General features: G+C 44.2%; 1 protein-coding gene across 2 annotated transcripts in view; it reads right to left on the bottom strand.

Moving 5' to 3' along the window:
• The window catches only part of SLC25A13 (solute carrier family 25 member 13), a 1915284-nt gene that overhangs the window by 995236 nt on the left and 900945 nt on the right, over positions 1-19103 (bottom strand). For both annotated transcript variants that reach the window (XM_044065927.1, XM_044065926.1), the window contains exon 5: positions 7352-7491. In XM_044065927.1, coding sequence (XP_043921862.1) covers positions 7352-7491 — 140 coding nt within the window. The remainder of the gene's footprint in view (positions 1-7351; positions 7492-19103) is intronic.

Raw genomic sequence — 19103 nt, forward strand, 5'->3', positions numbered from 1 at the left:
TGGAAACCTGGTCTGAAGATTCGTATTCTATCTCTTGCCTAGGCCTCTTATCAGGAGGGGGATGGGAACCCCTGATCAAAGTAATTAGGTCTTCGGCAATTTTAAGTATCTGTTTTTTAGGCATGGTGGCCTGTCCAGGAGAATGCTGTACTTGTTTCTTTGTCTTTAGAGCTGCTTTAGTCTTTGCCTTTGTAGCTGAAGTAGGTTTCACATATAACTGTGTAGGCCTGAAAACACCCTCAGAAGCCGATGCCTGCTCAGCGGCTCCGGACCCATCTGAGGGAATAGTTTCCAAGTGTCCAATACCTTGAGTTTCCAGCGGCCTAGTCGGCTCCACGTGGGAATCGGAAGCGGCCTGTGGCTCTGAGGTAGCAGGCGTCGGGGGCTGCAAAAGCGCCTCACTGAGAACCGGCGACAGGCCTAGCAGAAGCCTCGTTGTCGGTTTTGGATCTCGGATGCCTGTCCTTTTCTTTTTCTTTGTACTTTTTATAAACTCCAGTAGTCAGCTGTTCCGACGGCATTATATAATTGAATCTTCAAAGTAATGGAATGCAAAATCGTACCAACACTTAATAGTGCGTTGGTTAAATCTAGCACAAAACCGACAACTAGCAACGTTGTGGTCAGGGCTTAGGCAAGGAATACATTAAGAATGAAAATCCTTATGAGGTATTTGCTTCCCACAAGAAATACAACTATTAACTTTTTCTGACATAGGTCTGGAGCAAGAAAAAAGTTTTCCCAATGGGGTACTTAGCATTAATGAAGACTTCGGATCTGAAATTCGAATTTGAAAATCTCAGGAGTCGGCCGACCGGCACTTGCGAACTGCTTTTGCTTCAGGCACCGCGTGACAAGAAAGACTGAAATGGCGTTGGCTGCATCTTTTATACCCCTGGCGCACTGATGTCAGGGAAGAGGTGACAGCAACCAACGCCGGACCTAGACTTTGGAATTCAGGCCGACTGCGGGTAGCCTGCCAGCAAGATAAACCAATTGTAATGACTGCAACAGTGAAAAACGATGAACATCCATAATTTTTTACCACCATGCTGGTTCCTAGAAAAATGCTATTGTGGGGTAGAAAAGCATATTCCATCGGCAGACAGGGTCTTTCCATCCTTCTTGCAGTGGAAGAGTGTGTCCCTGACCGGAGGAACACAAAGAGATGACCAGTCAAAGGGTGCATTGATAAAGGACACCTTAAAGGGTTCAGAGAATTCACAGTCTCATCCATCCAGGCGTGATGCCCAATGGCTATGCCCAAACCTGTCACCCTTGAGAAACCCTCTGCAGCATGGGAGTGTAACCTCATGGGCATGTTGGAAATAGCACAAAGAGTGGCCATTCTGGAGGAGAAGACCTTCTTGTCCTCTTCAGACATGGACCCTGGGATGGACTCAGAGATTTTCTTGACAAGGTCTCTCTGATGCTTGATGACATGTGCCAAGTAGTTCAGCGTGCGCAAAAAAAAGGTTGCTGAAGAATAGACCCACTTACCAAACCGGTCCACTGTCCTGGACTCCCTCCTGGGCCAGCTCTTTCTTAGTGGCAGCTGCTACCACCATAGCATCGACCTGGATGCCCGTACCCGCAGGCATGCTAAGAATCTTATCCGGGCATTTGGGTATGGGCTGTACCGTGTCCGTGTCCTTCTATGCCCTGCTAGAAATTAAGTCAATCAGGGGGTCAGCAGGGGGGAAACCTAGGATGTAGTGGCCCTGCCCCAAAGAAATACGGACTTGTCAGAGTTAGGTTTGTGGACGTACCACCAACCTTTCTGTTGCAAGATCTCCATGATGTCTCAAAAGGAGACATTCTCAGGTGGGGATCTGGGGGAACCCTTCCCTTCATCCAAATCCACGTCTTCAGTAAGGGATTCCGGAAGGGAAACCAGGTGCCTCCTCTTGCATATATGCTTCCTGTGCACCTCCTCTGGGGGATGCTGGAAGACAAGGGGTGCTCATGAAGCATCCTGGAACAGGCTGTCCCACGGTGGACAGAGTCGAAGGATCCAGTGTGGGCAATTCAGCTGGGAGAGGGTTCGGGTTTAAAGAGGGGAGCATCAGGGATCTTGTATGAGCAGAGAGAAGCCGCTCTACTACTTAGAATGCTGAAAGTGAACGAGACCCCGAGGGCAACTCCGTCGACGCAGGCTCCATCGATGTTGAAGCTCTGCAAACTCTTGCCACGCTCGGAAAGGTGGAGTGAGAGCCAAACTATCGACAGCCAAAGCACCAAGGGGAAGGGACAGTTCAGGAAAATGGGCCACTGAAGCCAACCCATTGGACCTGACTCCAAAGCTATGGCTTGGAGAGTCAGTCAGACCCGAAGACATTGGAGCTAAAGTGCTCAGGGTGACTGTCGGCAACAAGGTACAGGTACCTGCTGGTGCAGACGTCTCGAAACTGGGGATCTTTGAACCCAGCTCCAGGGAGAGCCAGAGCAGGTAAAACCCCCATCTGAATCTGCACCTTCAGAAATTTTCTCATGATCCTGTCCACCTCAAACACTGAAAGACTGCTGGAGGACCTAGCAGAAGAGGCTGCTGACCCCGGCCTGGAGTGGTGCCCGGGTGACATCAGAATAGGGGACCTGGGTAGGGGACCCACTGGAGCTCAGGAGAAGCTGAATCAGATATGGTCTTTTGCTGGAGGTTGAACTTAGTCGGGAGAACGTTTCCTCTTATCCTGATCCTTACCCTTGTCGGCCACTTTCTTGGTGGGGGTTTGACCCCCTGAAGTGGATTCCATAGTGGGGGATGCAGAAGAAGGGAGAAGACCCCTGAGGATCAATTTATTCCTCCTGTCCATCAGCATGCACTGGTTAAAGCCATGCAGACAGAACAGGAGGTATCTAGATGGGCTGCCCCTAAGGAGAGAACGCATAGTGTGGCCATCGGAGGGAGGGAGCTTATGACCACACTCTATTCACTTCCTAAAGCCTGCTGGCTTAAACTCAGCCATAGCAGGAAGAAAGAAAGAGAGGGGAGAAGGAAGTAGAAGAAAGACAGACCTATGCTACCAGCCCTCTAAAACTACAGGTAATCACATAAACAAAACTTTTTTTATAGGTAGAAAAGAAAAGGACAGTAAAAGAGGGAGAAATTATTAAAAAAAAGTGAACTTACAACACCCAAAAATCATTTATATACCCTGGAAGGAGCTCAGTGATGAGCCCCACAGCTGTTCAAGTGAGCGGCAAATGAGATCTGAGGGATGGAGGGAGAGTGGGGTGTTGTGGGTAGGACAGGAGGAGCTCAGTTTTTTGGCTCCAAGGCTGGAGTATTCTGCTGATACAGATCCGAGGATAGATCTGAAGCCCGCAGGTTGAAGATCAAATGAAGGCAACGACTTCAGATCAGCAGTTTACATCCCCCCTAGTGCTAATACTAATGTGGCATTGAACATTCTGTATTTGTCAATAAATGACCTCCAGAATAAGAACCCTGACTTTGCCCATAAAATTGCAGATGATTTCAATCAAGCTGACTTGAAATCCACATTATCACATTACCATCAACATGTGAACTTTGCAACAAGAGGGGAAAACACTCTGGATAAGGTGTACATAATTGTAAAATTGGCCTACAAAGCAGTTCCTTATCCACATCTGGGCAACTCAGACCATCTGGCTATCATGCTGCCTCCTCCATACACACCACTGCTGAAAAGGGGCAAACCTACAACCAAACAAGTAAGGATATGGCCTGACGGAGCAGTCTTGGCACTACAGGACTGCTTCGAATGTATGAACTGGTCAGTGTTTAGAGAGGCAACTGTAAAGAACCACCATATTGACCTGGAGGAGTATACAGAATCTGTAATGGCCTATATTTCAAAATGTGTTGATGATGTTACAGTCATCAGATTATCACCATGCGGGCTAATCAAAAACCCTGGCTATCTGGGAAGTATATGAGCTCCTAAAGGCATGAAATGCTGCATTTAAATCAAAAGACAAAGATGCTCTAAGAGAGGACACAGCAAATCTTAGTGGAGGTATAAAGGAGAGTAAGAGGACCTACGGATGTAAAATTCAGAGACACTTCTCTGACCAAAGGGACTCCAGATGTCTCTGGCAAGGCATACAAGCCATAACCAACTACAGGCTTGCATCCTCCCCATGTGATGACTACAAAGATTTTCTGAACAAACTAAACACCTACTTCAGCAGATTTGATATGGACAACAACACTGTGCCAAAAAAGCTCCCTGTCGAACAGGGTGAGGAGGTGCTATGTCTAAGAACATCTGATGTCCTTCGGACCCTTAGGCAAGGTAACCCGAGAAAAGCAAATGGTCCTGACAATATTATGGGAAGGGTTCTAAGAGACTGTGCTACCCAACTGTCTACTGTACTAACAGATACATTCAACACATCCCTGCAACTAGCCATTGTACCCAGTTGCTTCAAAAATAAGACAATCATTCCCTTACCCAAGAAATTCCACCCGACAAGCCTAAATAATTACAGGCCAGTTGCTCTTACATAAACAGTAATGAATTGTTTTGAGCGGTTAATCAAGAACCATATCTCTGCAAGCCTACCTACAACACTGGATACATTACATTTTGCTTATAGATCTATCCGCTGCACGGCTGATGCAACAGCTATAGCACTTCGTGAATCCTTGGCACATCTAGAGAATAAGAACTGCTATGTCAGAATGCTGGTCATCGATTTTGGTTCCGGCTTTAACACAGTCATTCCCCAGAATCTGATACTGAAGCTGATCCAGCTGGGCATCAACACCCCTCTATGAAACTGGATACTGGACTTTCTCATCAACAGACCCCAAAAAGTATGTGTGTGAAATAACAGTTCAATCAGTATTACACTGAGCACAGGTGTCCCTCAGGGCTGCGTCCTGAGTCCTCTGCCATTCACCTTGTGGCCAAGCATGAATCCAACAAAATCATCAACTTTGCGGATGATACCGTTGTCGCCTCACAGTAAGACGTTGTCCTGTTCGATTCTCAGCTAAAGCGTCTTCTGTGTGGAGACATGCGTGAATGGGCATAACTTCGTTGAAGGTTGTGCATCAGGACTGGCAACTCGGTACGTAAAAATCTACTGCCAATCATTAGCGGACCGGACTTCTGCTGTGGCGACCCCTAACCAGGAAAAGCCGAAAGATACAACAACAACAACAACAACAACCATTGTCTTAAGTCTTTTCAGACATGGCGAGGAAACAGCTACAGGTATGAAGTGGAACATCTGATAGGCTGGTGCGACAGCAACAATCTGGTCTTAAATGTGAGCAAGACCAACGAATGAATAGTGGACTTCAGGAGGATACAGGAGATACAGCAACCTCTGGAAACTAAGGGGGTGGCAGTGGAAAGCATCAAAAACACCATGTTCCTGGGTGGGCACATCTCAGATGACCTATCCTGGTCAACTCATATTAGCCACACAGTGAAGAAGGCACAACGTCTGCACTTCCTACAGAAACTGAGGAAGGCAGTCCATCCTCAAAACCTTCTATAGGGGGACCATTGAGAGCATCCACTCAAATAACATCATAGTTTGGTATAGTACTGCAAAGCATCTGACCGCAAGGCTCTCCTGAGGGTAGTGAAGACAGTAGAAAAAGTAATTGGTTCCTCGCTCCCATCCATGGATGATTTGCACAAGACTGTGTGTGTGGGAAGGGTTAGGAAGATAATAAAAGGTCCCACTCACCCTGCCCATGGCATGTACTTCCACCTTTCCTCAGGCAGATGGTATTGCAGCTTACACTGCAAAACATCTAGACAGAACAGGATCTTTTTCCCCCTATCCATAAGGTTACTGAACTTGAATGCCAGGTATGACAGCAAATAATCCGATCAATGTGCCACTTGCTGTGAAGTATCACCTATAGAAATCACTCTGGCAAATTGATTTAGTAACTGGTACATTTAGCCTGATCTCTTATGCTATTACTTCCTGAATGTGTAATAGTCAGGAGTGAGTCACCAAGCCACACGTGCAATATGAACGTTAAAATATATCACAATACAGCTGATGAAGTGCAATATCTCAGCAATCACAATGTGAAGTCATAGTCTTTGCAATACCTACTACTACAATAATGTTTAATGTCTTTCTGTCCAATTGTAGTAATTTATTGTGTTAATACTTTAAGTATTACTGTTTTTGCATTAGTGTTAGTGTCACTCAAACTACGTGTTCATTATTATTTCTTGCACTGGGACCAAAGCAACGTAATTTTGTTCAGCTTGCACTGCTGTGTATATCTTGTCGACAATAAAGTTTACTTTGACTTCTGACTTTGAGTTCCGCTCAAATGTCTGTAGCATTGTTTTATAATCTGAAACAGATTAAAAGCAAGTTTCAACTGCATAAATGGAGTGGAAATTTCATTAACACTTTGGATGGGGTATATTATACTAAATACTCCATACCTACAGTATCACTTTAAGCCAAGCAAGTTCATTAAACATTACGAGAACTGCAGCACTCTGAATTCTGGCAAGAGTCTATGTCAGCTTAGGAATACTCACTTACCCCCTTTCTCCTTCTTTCAGTTGCCCTCTCTTCCTTTAATTCTTCCCATTATATATCCTTCTGTTACATGGCCCCGACACTGACAGGATACATGCACAGTAGTAAAATGAAATTATTTGGATAAGTAATAGTCTGTTTCTGGGCATAAAATAGCCTATTCTGTCACTGTTACGATGCTACTAAACCCTCCCAAATTCTTGAAATATGTATTTGCCGTGCAGACTTCTTTAGAGAAAGATGCAAGGAGGATAAGAACATCCTTATTTTTTTAGGTGTTCTTTGCTTCATGCTATAAGTTATACAGACATAACAAAATAACTACAAGCAATGCAATAGAAAGTTGCTTTCACCCAAATGTCTCAAAGACATGCACAGGTCAAACATATTAGACAATTTCACCACAAGTTAAAGAAAAAAATAAGAAAACTTTCATAATGCACATGAGCAAGAAATAATGGGAACAGCCATAGCCAGGTGGTGACAACATATGAACTAATTCAGTGTTCTTATGCTGCTGCTACATGCTAACAAGATATGAACTGATTCAGTGTTCTTATGCTGCTGCTACATGCTAACAACATATAAGCTGATTCAGTGCTCTTATGCTGCTGCTACATGCTAACAACATATAAGCTGATTCAGTGTTCTTATGCTGCTGCTACATGCTAACAACATATGAACTGATTCTGTGTTCTTATGCTGCTGCTACATGCTAACAACATATGAACTGATTCAGTGTTCTTATGCTGCTGCTACATGCTAACATATGAACTGCTTCAGTGTTCTTATGCTGCCGCTACAAGTGACTAGGATTAAAAACAAACAAACTTACCAGTAAAAACTGCGTAAATTCAGCATAGGTAAGGTGTTTCTTTCTATCTTTTCCGAAGTGTAGCTGCATGAACTCACTGTTCCAGCCGAATGGAATGTGCTGGTGGATTGTAGTCTGACTGAAAACATTCTTAATATCCTCTATGGAGGAAATAAGACAAGGAATTAAGTAAATAAGGTACCATGGAAAATGTCCACTATGCATTTAAAGGTATGAAATGGAACATGTTCAAAATAAACAAACTAGGTAGCAGCAACTCCACACCTGAAGTATGTCTCATTGCTTTTATCATGGCTAAGATTTGGGTACAATACTCAGTATAAGAATTAAATACTATGGCACTGATTTACAAATTCATAAATATCTATGTGCTAAGCATGTACTATGTATAAAACTTATAGAGAATAAAAAAACCCAGCTCCAATTAGTTTAAAAGGATTAATCCTTGATGCTACCCTGCTGACCAGAATTCAAATGGAAACTTCAGTGCCAGCTGAAGCCAGGAAGGAACAGTGGGGCTATGACAGCTCACCTCTCACTGGACAGAAAGTGTGGGGTGCATGCCTCAGGTGGTGTTATCCTTTGCAGAATCCCTGGTGGAGGATCCCACGGGAGCAGTTAAGGGGGAAAGGGGCAGATCAGTCTTGAAATGCGACCTACTTGATGCAATGAGCAACACACCCTTGCTGATTCCCTCTGCACATCAAACCATGGGGCTGACTAGTGGTCATGCACAGTAAGGGTTTAAGCCTTAAAGTAAAAAAATGCCTTGACCATGGATGGGTGACGGCTCCACCCTTTACTGCTCTCACCTCCTACTGGACCAAATGGTTTGCACTAGGTAGAGGGAAGGATTGTAGCAGGATGGCTGCCGAGGAAAACAGCTAAAATAACCAAAATAGGTTTCAGCCTTTAGAATTTCTCAATGCCTCATTTAAAGGCTATGCATGAAATGTACAAAAAGAAACATGACATTTCTGCATATCTGCTATGAACAAATGCACATATGTGACAAACAGCCTCCTTTACCAGATAACCCTAGCATCTTCGCAAACATGCACAAAAGCAGATGTTACTGCTTTTCAACCTCTAAGATGCCTGACGCTAACAATGCACCCTTGCTCATTCAACTAATACCCTTCCCATGAAGCAAAAGTCCACCTTCCTCTGTGCCTCCATGCTAAACAAACCAAGTCTACCTTCCTCTGTGCCTCCATGCTGTACAAATCAAACCTCTGTGCCTCTATTCTATACAAACCAAAAATCCAACTTCCTCTGTGCTTCCATGGTATACAAACCAGTCTTTTTAATTTTTTATCTACAATCTCTAAAAAAGAACAATCTTCATTCTCTCTAATCACAAAAACTCAGAAAGAACTTCAAAAATATGTTCTACCTTCACCGGTTTCCACTACAAAGGACCTCTAGACATTAAAAAACGTTCAACTTTAAACACATTCTGGAAAAAAACACTTTTTTTTATCTTTCTAATCCTTCTCTGAGTAGATGCTTTGACAGATCCCTTACTCGGTACTTTCATCTCCCTCTCTTAAATCCAGTTTCACCAAAGTCTTCTTTCCCTAACCTTCCCACCATGATTTGCTTTTATTCTCTGCACCCCACTCTCCCTATCAATATTCCCATTAATTTAGCTCATTTTACAACATAAAATTACATGCCTGTCAACTGCACAAGATGATTTCCTAAATATTTCTTACCTAATCTTATATCCTACCTGTTAACTATGTTGTTTCTCCTGCAAGTGTACACCTATGTCAAACTTGTACACATACCAACTGTATAAAGTAAAAATAATGCAATTTCTAGAGACTAAGTTAACACATATATTTTATTCTGCACTTCCTCTGACTTGTGTATTGTCTTATCCTACTCAAACTGTAAAAGATGTCCACGTTCTTCATAAATACGTTACTTTTAAGCTTCGTAACTATGTTGATTTTAAGGTTTTTTTATTATCGATGTAAATTTGCATGCTTCTGTATACTTCTAACATTTGCTTGTAATTTGATCTGTGGAGCTTTTCTCCCCTGGCCTCCGGTGAAAATAGACATACATCCAGTGGGGTTTTCCCAGTCAACAAATGTAAAATACTAAATATTTAAATATCTGTTCTGCAAATTTTATACATTGACTGCTGGTAACTTTATTCATCTGACACTGGTCCTGACTGACAGCAATCAAAGCTGCTCACTTACATGAGTAACACATGTAACATGAGTAACAAATGTTACTACTACTACCCATTTCTATCTAAAAGTTTTAATAGTTGGTAACAGGCAACCTTGTCTGTGACAGACCACTATAACAACATTGTGTAATCTGCCAAAAAGATTGTTAGAAAGTGAACTTAAACTTGAAAAATGTAATGAAATATTTCTGCAGACATAATACATTAAATCAATGAACAGCACTTTGACCTCAACTGAATGAACCACTAACTGACGCAAAGACAGCGACAGCAATGTTTACTGAAAAAAGGTCAAAGCTCCATATAACCCCATCTCTACATCCCTTATTTAATTATACTGACTCCTAGAAGCCACCCTGGAAAAGAAAAGAAAAGAAAAGGAATCGTTCTCTGAAATGTGTAGTTAAGCAGGACCAGTCGATGACTTTAACATACACTATTTTCCATGCGGTATAATTTAGACAGATGCACAGGTATTTAGTAAAACATTACTGTAAACTAACTTCAAAAATTCTGCACTATAAATGATGCAAAATCTTGAAACACAACACATATTTGTACTAAAGATACACTCATAGAATCAAAAGTTCTCAACTATGGTTGCAAACATTTAATTCTGCATTTTCACATGTAAATGCTGTTTCAACTCCACAGTCATCCTAGCTATTTCTTTATACCGTTTCAAAATAAGAACACAACAGATGTTCTTTTTACTCTGTGGAAAGTAAGATTTCCACACTATAATCCTTCCAGCAGTTTCTAGATTAAGCATTTTTTAAATCCAGAAAAAAAAATCAATATAAAATAATGCAAAAGTTGAGAACATTCCAAATCTAGCAAAAAAGTCAATATTAAACAAAGCCAACCCTGAACATATCTAATCTGATATGCAGTACAGTTGCATTAGGAACTTAATGATAAGTGTAGATGTTTGAATACATTCAATGTTGCATTCCTAATTAATGGGACATCCTGGCTGCAGATAGTCCATATCTGGCTCAAGTTCCAGAATCATACCTTCACACAGTGGCCTCAGTCAACTCCCTCCCATATGGAAGTCAATACACTGGTGGCCTAAGAAGGATGTCGGCCAGTGCCATCCTCAGAACTTTCCTGAAGTAGCTGGGCAAGAAGCTTGCCCTAGGTGTCAGAACATGGGTGGAGCAATGAAAAAAGGGGAACACAGGAATAACAGTAGACAAGTGACTACAGGGACCATAAGATGTAGGGCTATAAACACTTAAAACTTCTTGCCACCCTTTTCAAGCACTTGATACTTTTCAGCTACCAAACTGAGGCTAGAATGCCCATCCACAAAGCCCCAATCTTGCTCTATGGGAATTTAGAGAGCTCTATGAGGAACAGGGACTTGGTAGGAAGAAGAGGGAGATGGTGGGATGCAAAGTAGTGAAGTGTACCTACCCCATCCCCAGGATGCCAATGAAGGAAGACAGAGGGGATGGTAGTGTGGGCCAAGCATTGCAACACTGAATAGTTTCAAACATCTAGCGTTATACTAAGTCCCTAACACAACTGTACCATGCTTATTGCAATACTCACTGCATCAGTCTTGATAAATGGGATGACTCCTAGTTCACTAGACATGTGGATGGATGGCCATGAGTGTAGACACAAACAGAAGACCTTACAGGATCAAACTTTGCCCTTGCATTGGAGGCAGCACTTAAGTTTTAATGTTTTGAGATGTGGACTGAGAATCAGGTAGCCAGCCTCAAAACTGACAGGTTACTAACCCCTTTCAGGAATGCTGTGGTGGGTACTAATCCCTATCAGGAATGCTGTGGTGGGGTACTAATCCCTCTGAGGAATGCTGTGGTGGCATACTAACCCCTTTCAGGAATGCTGTGGTGGGGTACTAACCTCTCTCAGGATGTTGTGGTGGGGTACTAACCCCTGTCAGGAATGCTGTGGTTGAGTACTAACCCCTCTCAGGAATGCTACGGTGGAGTAATAGCCCATTCTCAAGAATGCTGTGGTGGCGTACTAACCCCTCTCAGGAATGCTGTGGTGGCGTACTAACCCCTCTCAGGAATGCTGTGGTGGCGTACTTATCCCTCTCAGGAATGCGGTGGTGGCATACTTATCCCTCTCAGGAATGTTGTGGTGGGTACAAATCCCTCTCAGGAATGCTGTGGTTAAGTACTAACTCCTCTCAGGAATGCTGTGGTAGGGTAATAGCCTCTCTCAGGAATGGTGTGGTGGGGTAATAGCCTCTCTCAGGAATGGTGTGTTGGGGTAATAGCCTCTCTCAGGAATGCTGTGGTGGTTACTAACCCCCCCTCAGGAATGCTGTGGAGGGTACTAACTACTCTCAGGACTGATATGATGGGTGTACACTTGTCTCAGGATAGTACAGTTGTGTACACTTACCATAAATGTAGATGTTCGAGTGCATTCACTGCTGCAGTCCTAACCATTGGGTTATCCATGCTTTGGTAGCCCTCAGTTGGTCCGAATACCAGAGTCAAGCTTCTGTGCTTCAGCTACTGTTGCTTGTTGGGTGACATCAGGTCGTCCGAACTATAAAGGAGAGCAGGTGAAGCCATTACCTCAGTATTTCTTGCCTTAACCAACCAAAGAAGTCCAATTTTAATAATTATTAGTAGTCCTGGGCTCAGAGAACCCCATAAAAATATGCGTCTCTCTAAGGGAAGCAGATATCAGGGGGAAGGAGGGAGGGGAAGTATGACTGCAGCAGTGAATACACTTGAAAATCTACATTTATGGTAAGTGCATACAACTGTACTATGTTCTTCATGTTTCACTGCTGCAGTCCTAACCATTGGGAAGATTCCCAAAGCTGAGGAGACAGGTGGAAGGTTGACAGAACCATAAGATTGGGTGAGCATGCCCTGCAGAATTGCAGAGGCAAACCCAGCCCAAGCTTTTGAGAATAGGTTCAGATGGTAATGTTTGGTGAAGGTGTGGACTGAAGTCCATGTGGCAGCTTCCAGGATGTCCTTGGTGGGTACCCGTCTAAAGAATGCTGTCGAAGTAGAGGTTGCCCTAGTGGAATGGGTTCTGATGTTCCTAGGGAGTGGTTTTCCATGCCAGGAGTAGCAAACGTGGATGCAGTGTGCTATCCATTTGGAAATGGTCTGTTTGGATATAGGTTTCCCCTGTGCCCCTGTTTTAAAGCTGACCAAGAGCTCGTCAGTTTTCCTGAATGTCTTAGTACGATCCAGATAAAATCGGAGTTGCCTGTGCACATCCAAATAATGCAGTATCCTTTCCCTCTTGTTCTGAGGGTTAGGAAAGAAGGTAGGCAGGTGGATGGCCTGGTTGAGGGTAACATCCAAAACCACTTTTGGCATGAATGAGGGGTTGGTTATCAGTGAGACCCTGTATGCATGGAAGATGATAAATGGCTCAATGGCCATTAAGGCTTGAAGCTCTGACACTCTCCTGGCTGAAGTAATAGGCAGGAGAAAGGCAGTTTTTCAAAAAAGGTACTTTAGTTCTGAGGATGCTGCAGGCTCAAAGGGAGGCAGAGTAAGCTATTCTAAAACATAGTTCAGGTCCCAGGCTGGGGTGGGCTGTCTTCTGGGAGGCCTGATATTAGAGTCTCCTCTAAGGAATTGTTTGATAAGAGGGTGGGAGAACAATGGCTGTTCTGTATCAAAGTGTGCCGAGATGGCAGAGGCATGGATCTTTATGGAGGAGAAGAAGAGACCCTTATTAAGAAACAAGATAATCTAGAATAAACGGAATGGAGGGCAGATGTATGTCTGCCCCCTTTGACTGGCTCCAGGAGCAGAATCTTTTCCATTTTCCAGTGTAAAATTTTCTGGTGCTGGGCCTTCTGGCTTCTGTGATGATGTCAAGGATGTGCTTGCTTAGTATAGATTCCTTGTAGGTTTTGGTAGAATAAGCCATGCTGAGAGCTTGAGTGTCTGAAGGCCTGGGTGCAGCATTGTCCCCCCCCCCAGGATAGCAGGTGAGGTATCAGTGGTAGCTAACAGGGAGGCTGGTGAGATAGGCTGCGCAGCAGTGGGTACCAATGCTGTATGGGCCAATCTGGGGCAATGAGTACTGCTCTTGGTTTATCCTCCCTTATCTTGATTAGTACTTTTGGAATGAAAGGTAGAGGTGGGAATGCATACATAAAGAGGGTATTCCAAGGGAAGGTCAGGGCATCGACCTTCCAGGCCAGGTGATGGTACTCCCTGGTGCAGAATTTCTGTACTTGGTGATTTAAATGAGAGGCAAAGAGGCCCACCTGGGGAGGGTCCCCCATGTGTGGGTAAATTGCAGAAAAATGTCTCTGTGGATTTGCCATTCATGTGGGTCCACAAGATTTCTGCTTAGGTGGTCTGCCAGGGTGTTGTTGATGCCCTGTAGGTAGGTAGGTATTGGGCTATAAGATATAGTCCCATGGATGAGGCTGCTATCCACACATTCATGGCTAGTCTACACAGGGGCTAAGATTGAGTCCCTCCCTTTCTGTTGCCGTACCACATGACTATGGTGTTGTCTGTTTTTATGAGAAGAACCCCTGGTTTGAGCTAGGGCTTGAAGGATGCCAGAGAGTTTTGCACTGCTATCATTTGCTTTTGGTTGATGTGCAAGGGTAGTATTTGTGCATCCCAGAGACCTTGTGCGCATCTGCCTTCTAGGTGGGCGCCCCAGGCTATGTCTGAAGCATCTGTAGTTATGGTCTGGTCTGATGGACGGAGGGTGAATGGAAGTCCCTTGTTCAAAGCACAGGCCTGGGCCCACCAGAGGAACTCTGATCTTATGCAAAGGATCACAGGCTGGGAGGTGTCCAGAGGTTGTGAGTGTTAACACCATAGGTTCTTTAGGTACCACTGAATTTTCCTCATGTGTAGTATGGCCAGAGGTATCAGGAGGATGCATGAGGCCATGTACCCTAGAGCTTGCAGGAATATCCTGGCAGAAAGCTGGGTTTGGGAGGCCAGAGTAGTGAAGTACTTTGGTAGGAAACTTTGTTTTTCTGGGGACAGAAATGCAATTTGCAGTTCTGTGTCCAGTAAGGCTCCCAGAAATATGATTTTCCTGGTAGGTGTCTGTTTTGATTTCCTTTCACTGATAGTGAATCCCAAAGAGGTAATTAGGGTTTTTACAAATGAGAGGTGCTGCAGGAGCAGTTCCTTGCAGTCTGCCTGGATGAGACAGTCGTCCAGGTAAGGGTAAATCTGTACATTGTTTTGTCTCCAAAACGCAATGGCAGGAGCTTGACATTTGGTGAATACCCTGGGAGCATTAGATAAGACAAAGGGCAAAGCAGAGAACTGAAAGTGTAGTGATCCTGCTCTGAAGCGCAGAAATTTTCTGCACGATTCCCTTTCTGGGATGTGCAGGTAAGCATCCATTAGGTCTCAGGTGACCATACAAGCTTTGTTTGGCAGCATCGGTAGAAGCTGTTGTAAGCATATTGAATTTTGGAATTACCAGGAAGGTACTGAGAAAGGATAAGTCCAGGATGGGACACCAAGTCCCCTCTTTCCTGGGAACAAGGAATAGTCTGGAATAGAATCCTTTTGCAACTTGTTCTGGAGGTACAGGTTCTACTGCCCCTAGGGATATTTGGTTGTGCACTTGCCTTAGTGCTTCTCCCCACTGGTTTGGAGGTAGGTCGGGGTACCCTCTTAGAGGTGGTAGGTCTTGGAAGTTGAATTTGTAGCCCAGAGCAATCATTTTTAAGACCCATTGATCTTTTGTTATAGAGTTCCAATTTTTCTCTGCATAGAGATAGCCTTCATAGGTTCATAGGTAGGTACTAGGCTATTGGCCCTGGGGCCTATACAAGCCTAGCCAAAAAGGTACCCTGGCTTTTGCCACCCAAGAAAATTATTTTCCTGTGCCACTGTCGAGCAGAGCCACAGAGGTGATCACTGGGGTGAATTTCCTATTTCCGATCCAATCATCAAGATTTTTCTTCAAGAGTGCTAATGAGGAGCTTTGTTTGATATAAATAGGTAGTTTATTCCAGAGTATGGGAAGTTTCTGGGACAGGAATCTATCCCTCTGGCATGTTTTGTTTATTGTGGTGATAAGGTTTAGGTCCCTAGAGCGTGTAGCTTGGAGGGATTGGGATTTCTGTAAGTGGAGCATGTCCAACAGCTCTGAGTTTGACATAGCTTTGTATGTTATGCAGAGATCACCTCAGAGTAGGCGATATGCGAAGGAGTACAGCTGGAGTTTTTTGAGACGGTCTGTATAGGGCATCTGTTTGAGGCAGGTAATCCTCTTTGTGAGGTATTTCTGCGGCCTTTCCAGTTGTTGTAGATGTCTTGTGAGGTACATACCAAAAGGGGTGTTGTACTCTATAATGGGTCTAATGAGTGATGAGTAGAGTTTTTTTCTGGATGAGAAACCTTTTGTGATGAGGTGTGCCACGTAAAAGGATTTCCTGACTACTGTGGCGATGTGATTATCAAAGGAGAGACTACTGTCCACCTGTGTCCCGAGGTCTCTTATCACACTTTCGGTGTTAAGTATACTACCGCCTATGTTCCTCCTAGCTTTTGGTGTGGTGGAGGCAAGCAGAGATGGGAAAGGTAGTCATTGAGAGTTTTTTCCATACAGGGTTGCTTTTGAACTCCCTGCTCTAGTGTTTGAGGGGAGCCGCTGTTTAGTTCTTTGCTGGCCCCGAGTTTGAGTCCTGGTGGGTCTGTCCCTACGGGCTTTGCCTTGTGCCTGGCTGTTTGGTGGAGGAAAGGACCAGTGTTTAGAGGGAAAATTTCTGCTGAACCTAGGAAGTTGTACTTGAAGAAAATCTTTAACAGTCAGCATCAATTTTGCTTTGTCTTCAGTCTTTTTAAGTACCTCTTCAGTTTTTTGTCAAGAGGTGAATCCATGATTTTAGCTTTGACATGATCAGGGAGAGGTTATTCCTTCAGCCATGCATGTCTTCTGATAACAGATCCTGTCACTGCTGCCCTACTAGAAGCTTCTAGGGCATCAAATCCACAGTGCAAGAAGTGTGTTGTCACCTGTGATGAAAAGTGCAGCAATTCTGTTATCTCTTTATTGTTGGCAGAATCTGGTAAAGCATAAATTTTCTGTTTCAAAAGTTCCAAAGTATGCTGTTGATATTTTAACATGGAACTGACAGTTGAGACCCCTTATAGTTAAAGTTGCAGAGTAATATACTTTTTTACCTCATCTGTCCAGGGCCCTGGATCCTTTGTCTGAGGGAGTAGGATTCTTTGCAGAGGTAGCCTTAACTCCCTTGGATCCCTGAGTAATCACCTCTGGATCTGTTATAGGATTTCTGTAGTGGAATTTATGTGAGTCAGGTGCCCTGGAGTACCTGTCAGGCCTTCTGGGGGCAGGTGGAAGGGCGTCAGGGGCGAGGCTGGATTCTTGGTAAACATCATCTACCACCTCCAAGATGGGTGGGATGGTCAGAAGCCTACGCTGGGGTAGGTCCAGAAACTCTCGTAGTCTTTTATTGGATTGAGGGAAATCCATTGATTCCTATTGGAAGTGTTCCCCAAGGGTGTGGACGGTTTCCCCAAAGGAAAAGTCCTCCGGAGGAGATGCAGATGGAATATATTCTTCTGCATCTGAATCTTCATAGGCAGTAAGAGGATTTTCCTCTTCAAAAGCAGAAGAGTCAGATCCCTCCGAGTCTAAATCCGACTGGATGTATGGAAAAGGTTCCCTTCTCCTTTTGGCTGGTGTGGTCCGATTACCCCGGATGAAAGTGATGAGATCCTCCGCCATTTTAAGCATTCTAGTTTGAGGAGGGGAGGAGTACTGGAATGGAAACTTTTTTCTCTTTTCTTTGGAGTAGCTCTAAGTCTGGCCTGAAGAGTGTCCCTTGGTGTTGTCGGTGTGTTAGTCGTCGGTGTGTTAGTCGGAAGAGAGGGCGAAAAGTGAATTCCGAAGTGAGCGCTTTATCCTCGGAAGCCAGTGCCTGCTTAGCTGCTCCAGACACAACCAAGGCAGAGAGAGCCATAGGCTTGTTAGACGATGCAGATATCTGCGGCATACAGGACTCCGAAAGGGTCTCAGTAGAGACCTGCGAAGTAATCGAGTCGGGCATCAGGGGCTGCGAAAGCACCTCACTGAATTCCGAAAAACTGACTACCCATTTAGCGGTGGTGTCGTCGGAAGGCTTGGCCTTATGCGGTCTGTCTCTATCCTTATCTTTACGTTTTTTCAGAAGATCTGCGGTTTGCTGACTGATGGATGCCAAATTGGTAATCGGAGATGGAAGATGGAAATAACTGGCTACAAACAGAGCTCTGCGACGAATAGTTCTAGCATTAAGGAGGGCACAGAACCGACAGCGGGGTACGTCGTGATCTGGGCCTAAGCAAGTGACACGCTAAGAATGGAAGTCTCAGTATGGTATTTGCTTTCCACAGGCGAGACAGTTATTGACTTTTCTGGACATCGGTTAGTTCAAGAAAAAGAAGGCTTCCCAACAGTACATAGATGTTTTCAGCTGAAGTTCGAAGTCTGGAAACAGCTGATTGGCATTGTTGTGAATTGCCTCTGCTATGGGCTCCATGGCAAGGAAGACTGAGGTAATGGTGTCGCCTGCTCTCCTTTATAGCTCAGATGACCTGACGTCACCCAACAAGCGACAGTAGCCGACGCACAAAACCTTGACTTTGGTATTCGGAATGACTGAGGGCTACCACAGCATGGATAACCCAATGGTTAGGACTGCAGCAGTGAAACACGAAGAACGTCCTGCAGTTGTAGCTGTAGCTCTGCAAAAAAAAACAAGAGCATACAAGCCACTTGGATGGACTGCTTGTACAAGGGCTTTCCCATTCTTGCCTTTTGCAAATGATATGGACAGTTGATCTGATTTTCTTATTTTCATATAAGGAGAATCTTAACTGTCTATGCACATCCAAATCATGCAGTGCTATATCTCCATCTTGTTCTGGGGTTTAGGGAAAAACGCAGGGAGGTGAATGATTCAAGAAAATGCCAATTCAGCTGCAATTTTTGGCATGAAAGTAGAGTTTGTGGGAAGGGACACCCTTTTCTTGTGGGGAAAAAAAATCAAAACTAGTTTCTTGCACATCAGTGCTTGCAATTCTGAGATCCTCCTAGAAGAGCCGGAAAGAAGAACTGCACCTACAAGGATAAGTACCGGGGGAAGGGGGTCTCAAAACAGCTGATTCAAAGAGGGTGAGAGTTAACATAGTGAAGGTCCCACTCTGAAATAATATCCCTCCTGGATGGTCAGACGCAATACATAATTTCAAAATAGTTTCACTGGCCAGTGAGAATACAAGGAAAGATCCAGACACAGGCTGACACAGTAGAAGTCACAACAATTTCAAGATGCATAGGCAGGCCTGTTTTAAAGTGGTCTGACAGGAAATTCAGGGCTAGTGGCACACATTCAGGTCAGAGTTCCTAATATGTCCCAAAGGCAGCATCTTTTTCATTTTGCAAAGTATGATTCCTTTGTATTTGCCTCCACTAGCATCCTTCATTACATTTAGCTCTTCTTCTGAAAATATGTGCCCAAAAGAGATAAGTGCTGGATCCTCCACACTATCACCTTAACTGTGATCAGGCTGAGGT

This window comes from Protopterus annectens, chromosome 3.part0 (assembly GCF_019279795.1).
Source record: "Protopterus annectens isolate FY-2018-M chromosome 3.part0, PAN1.0, whole genome shotgun sequence".
In the NCBI taxonomy this organism is placed as follows: Eukaryota; Metazoa; Chordata; order Ceratodontiformes; family Protopteridae; genus Protopterus; species Protopterus annectens.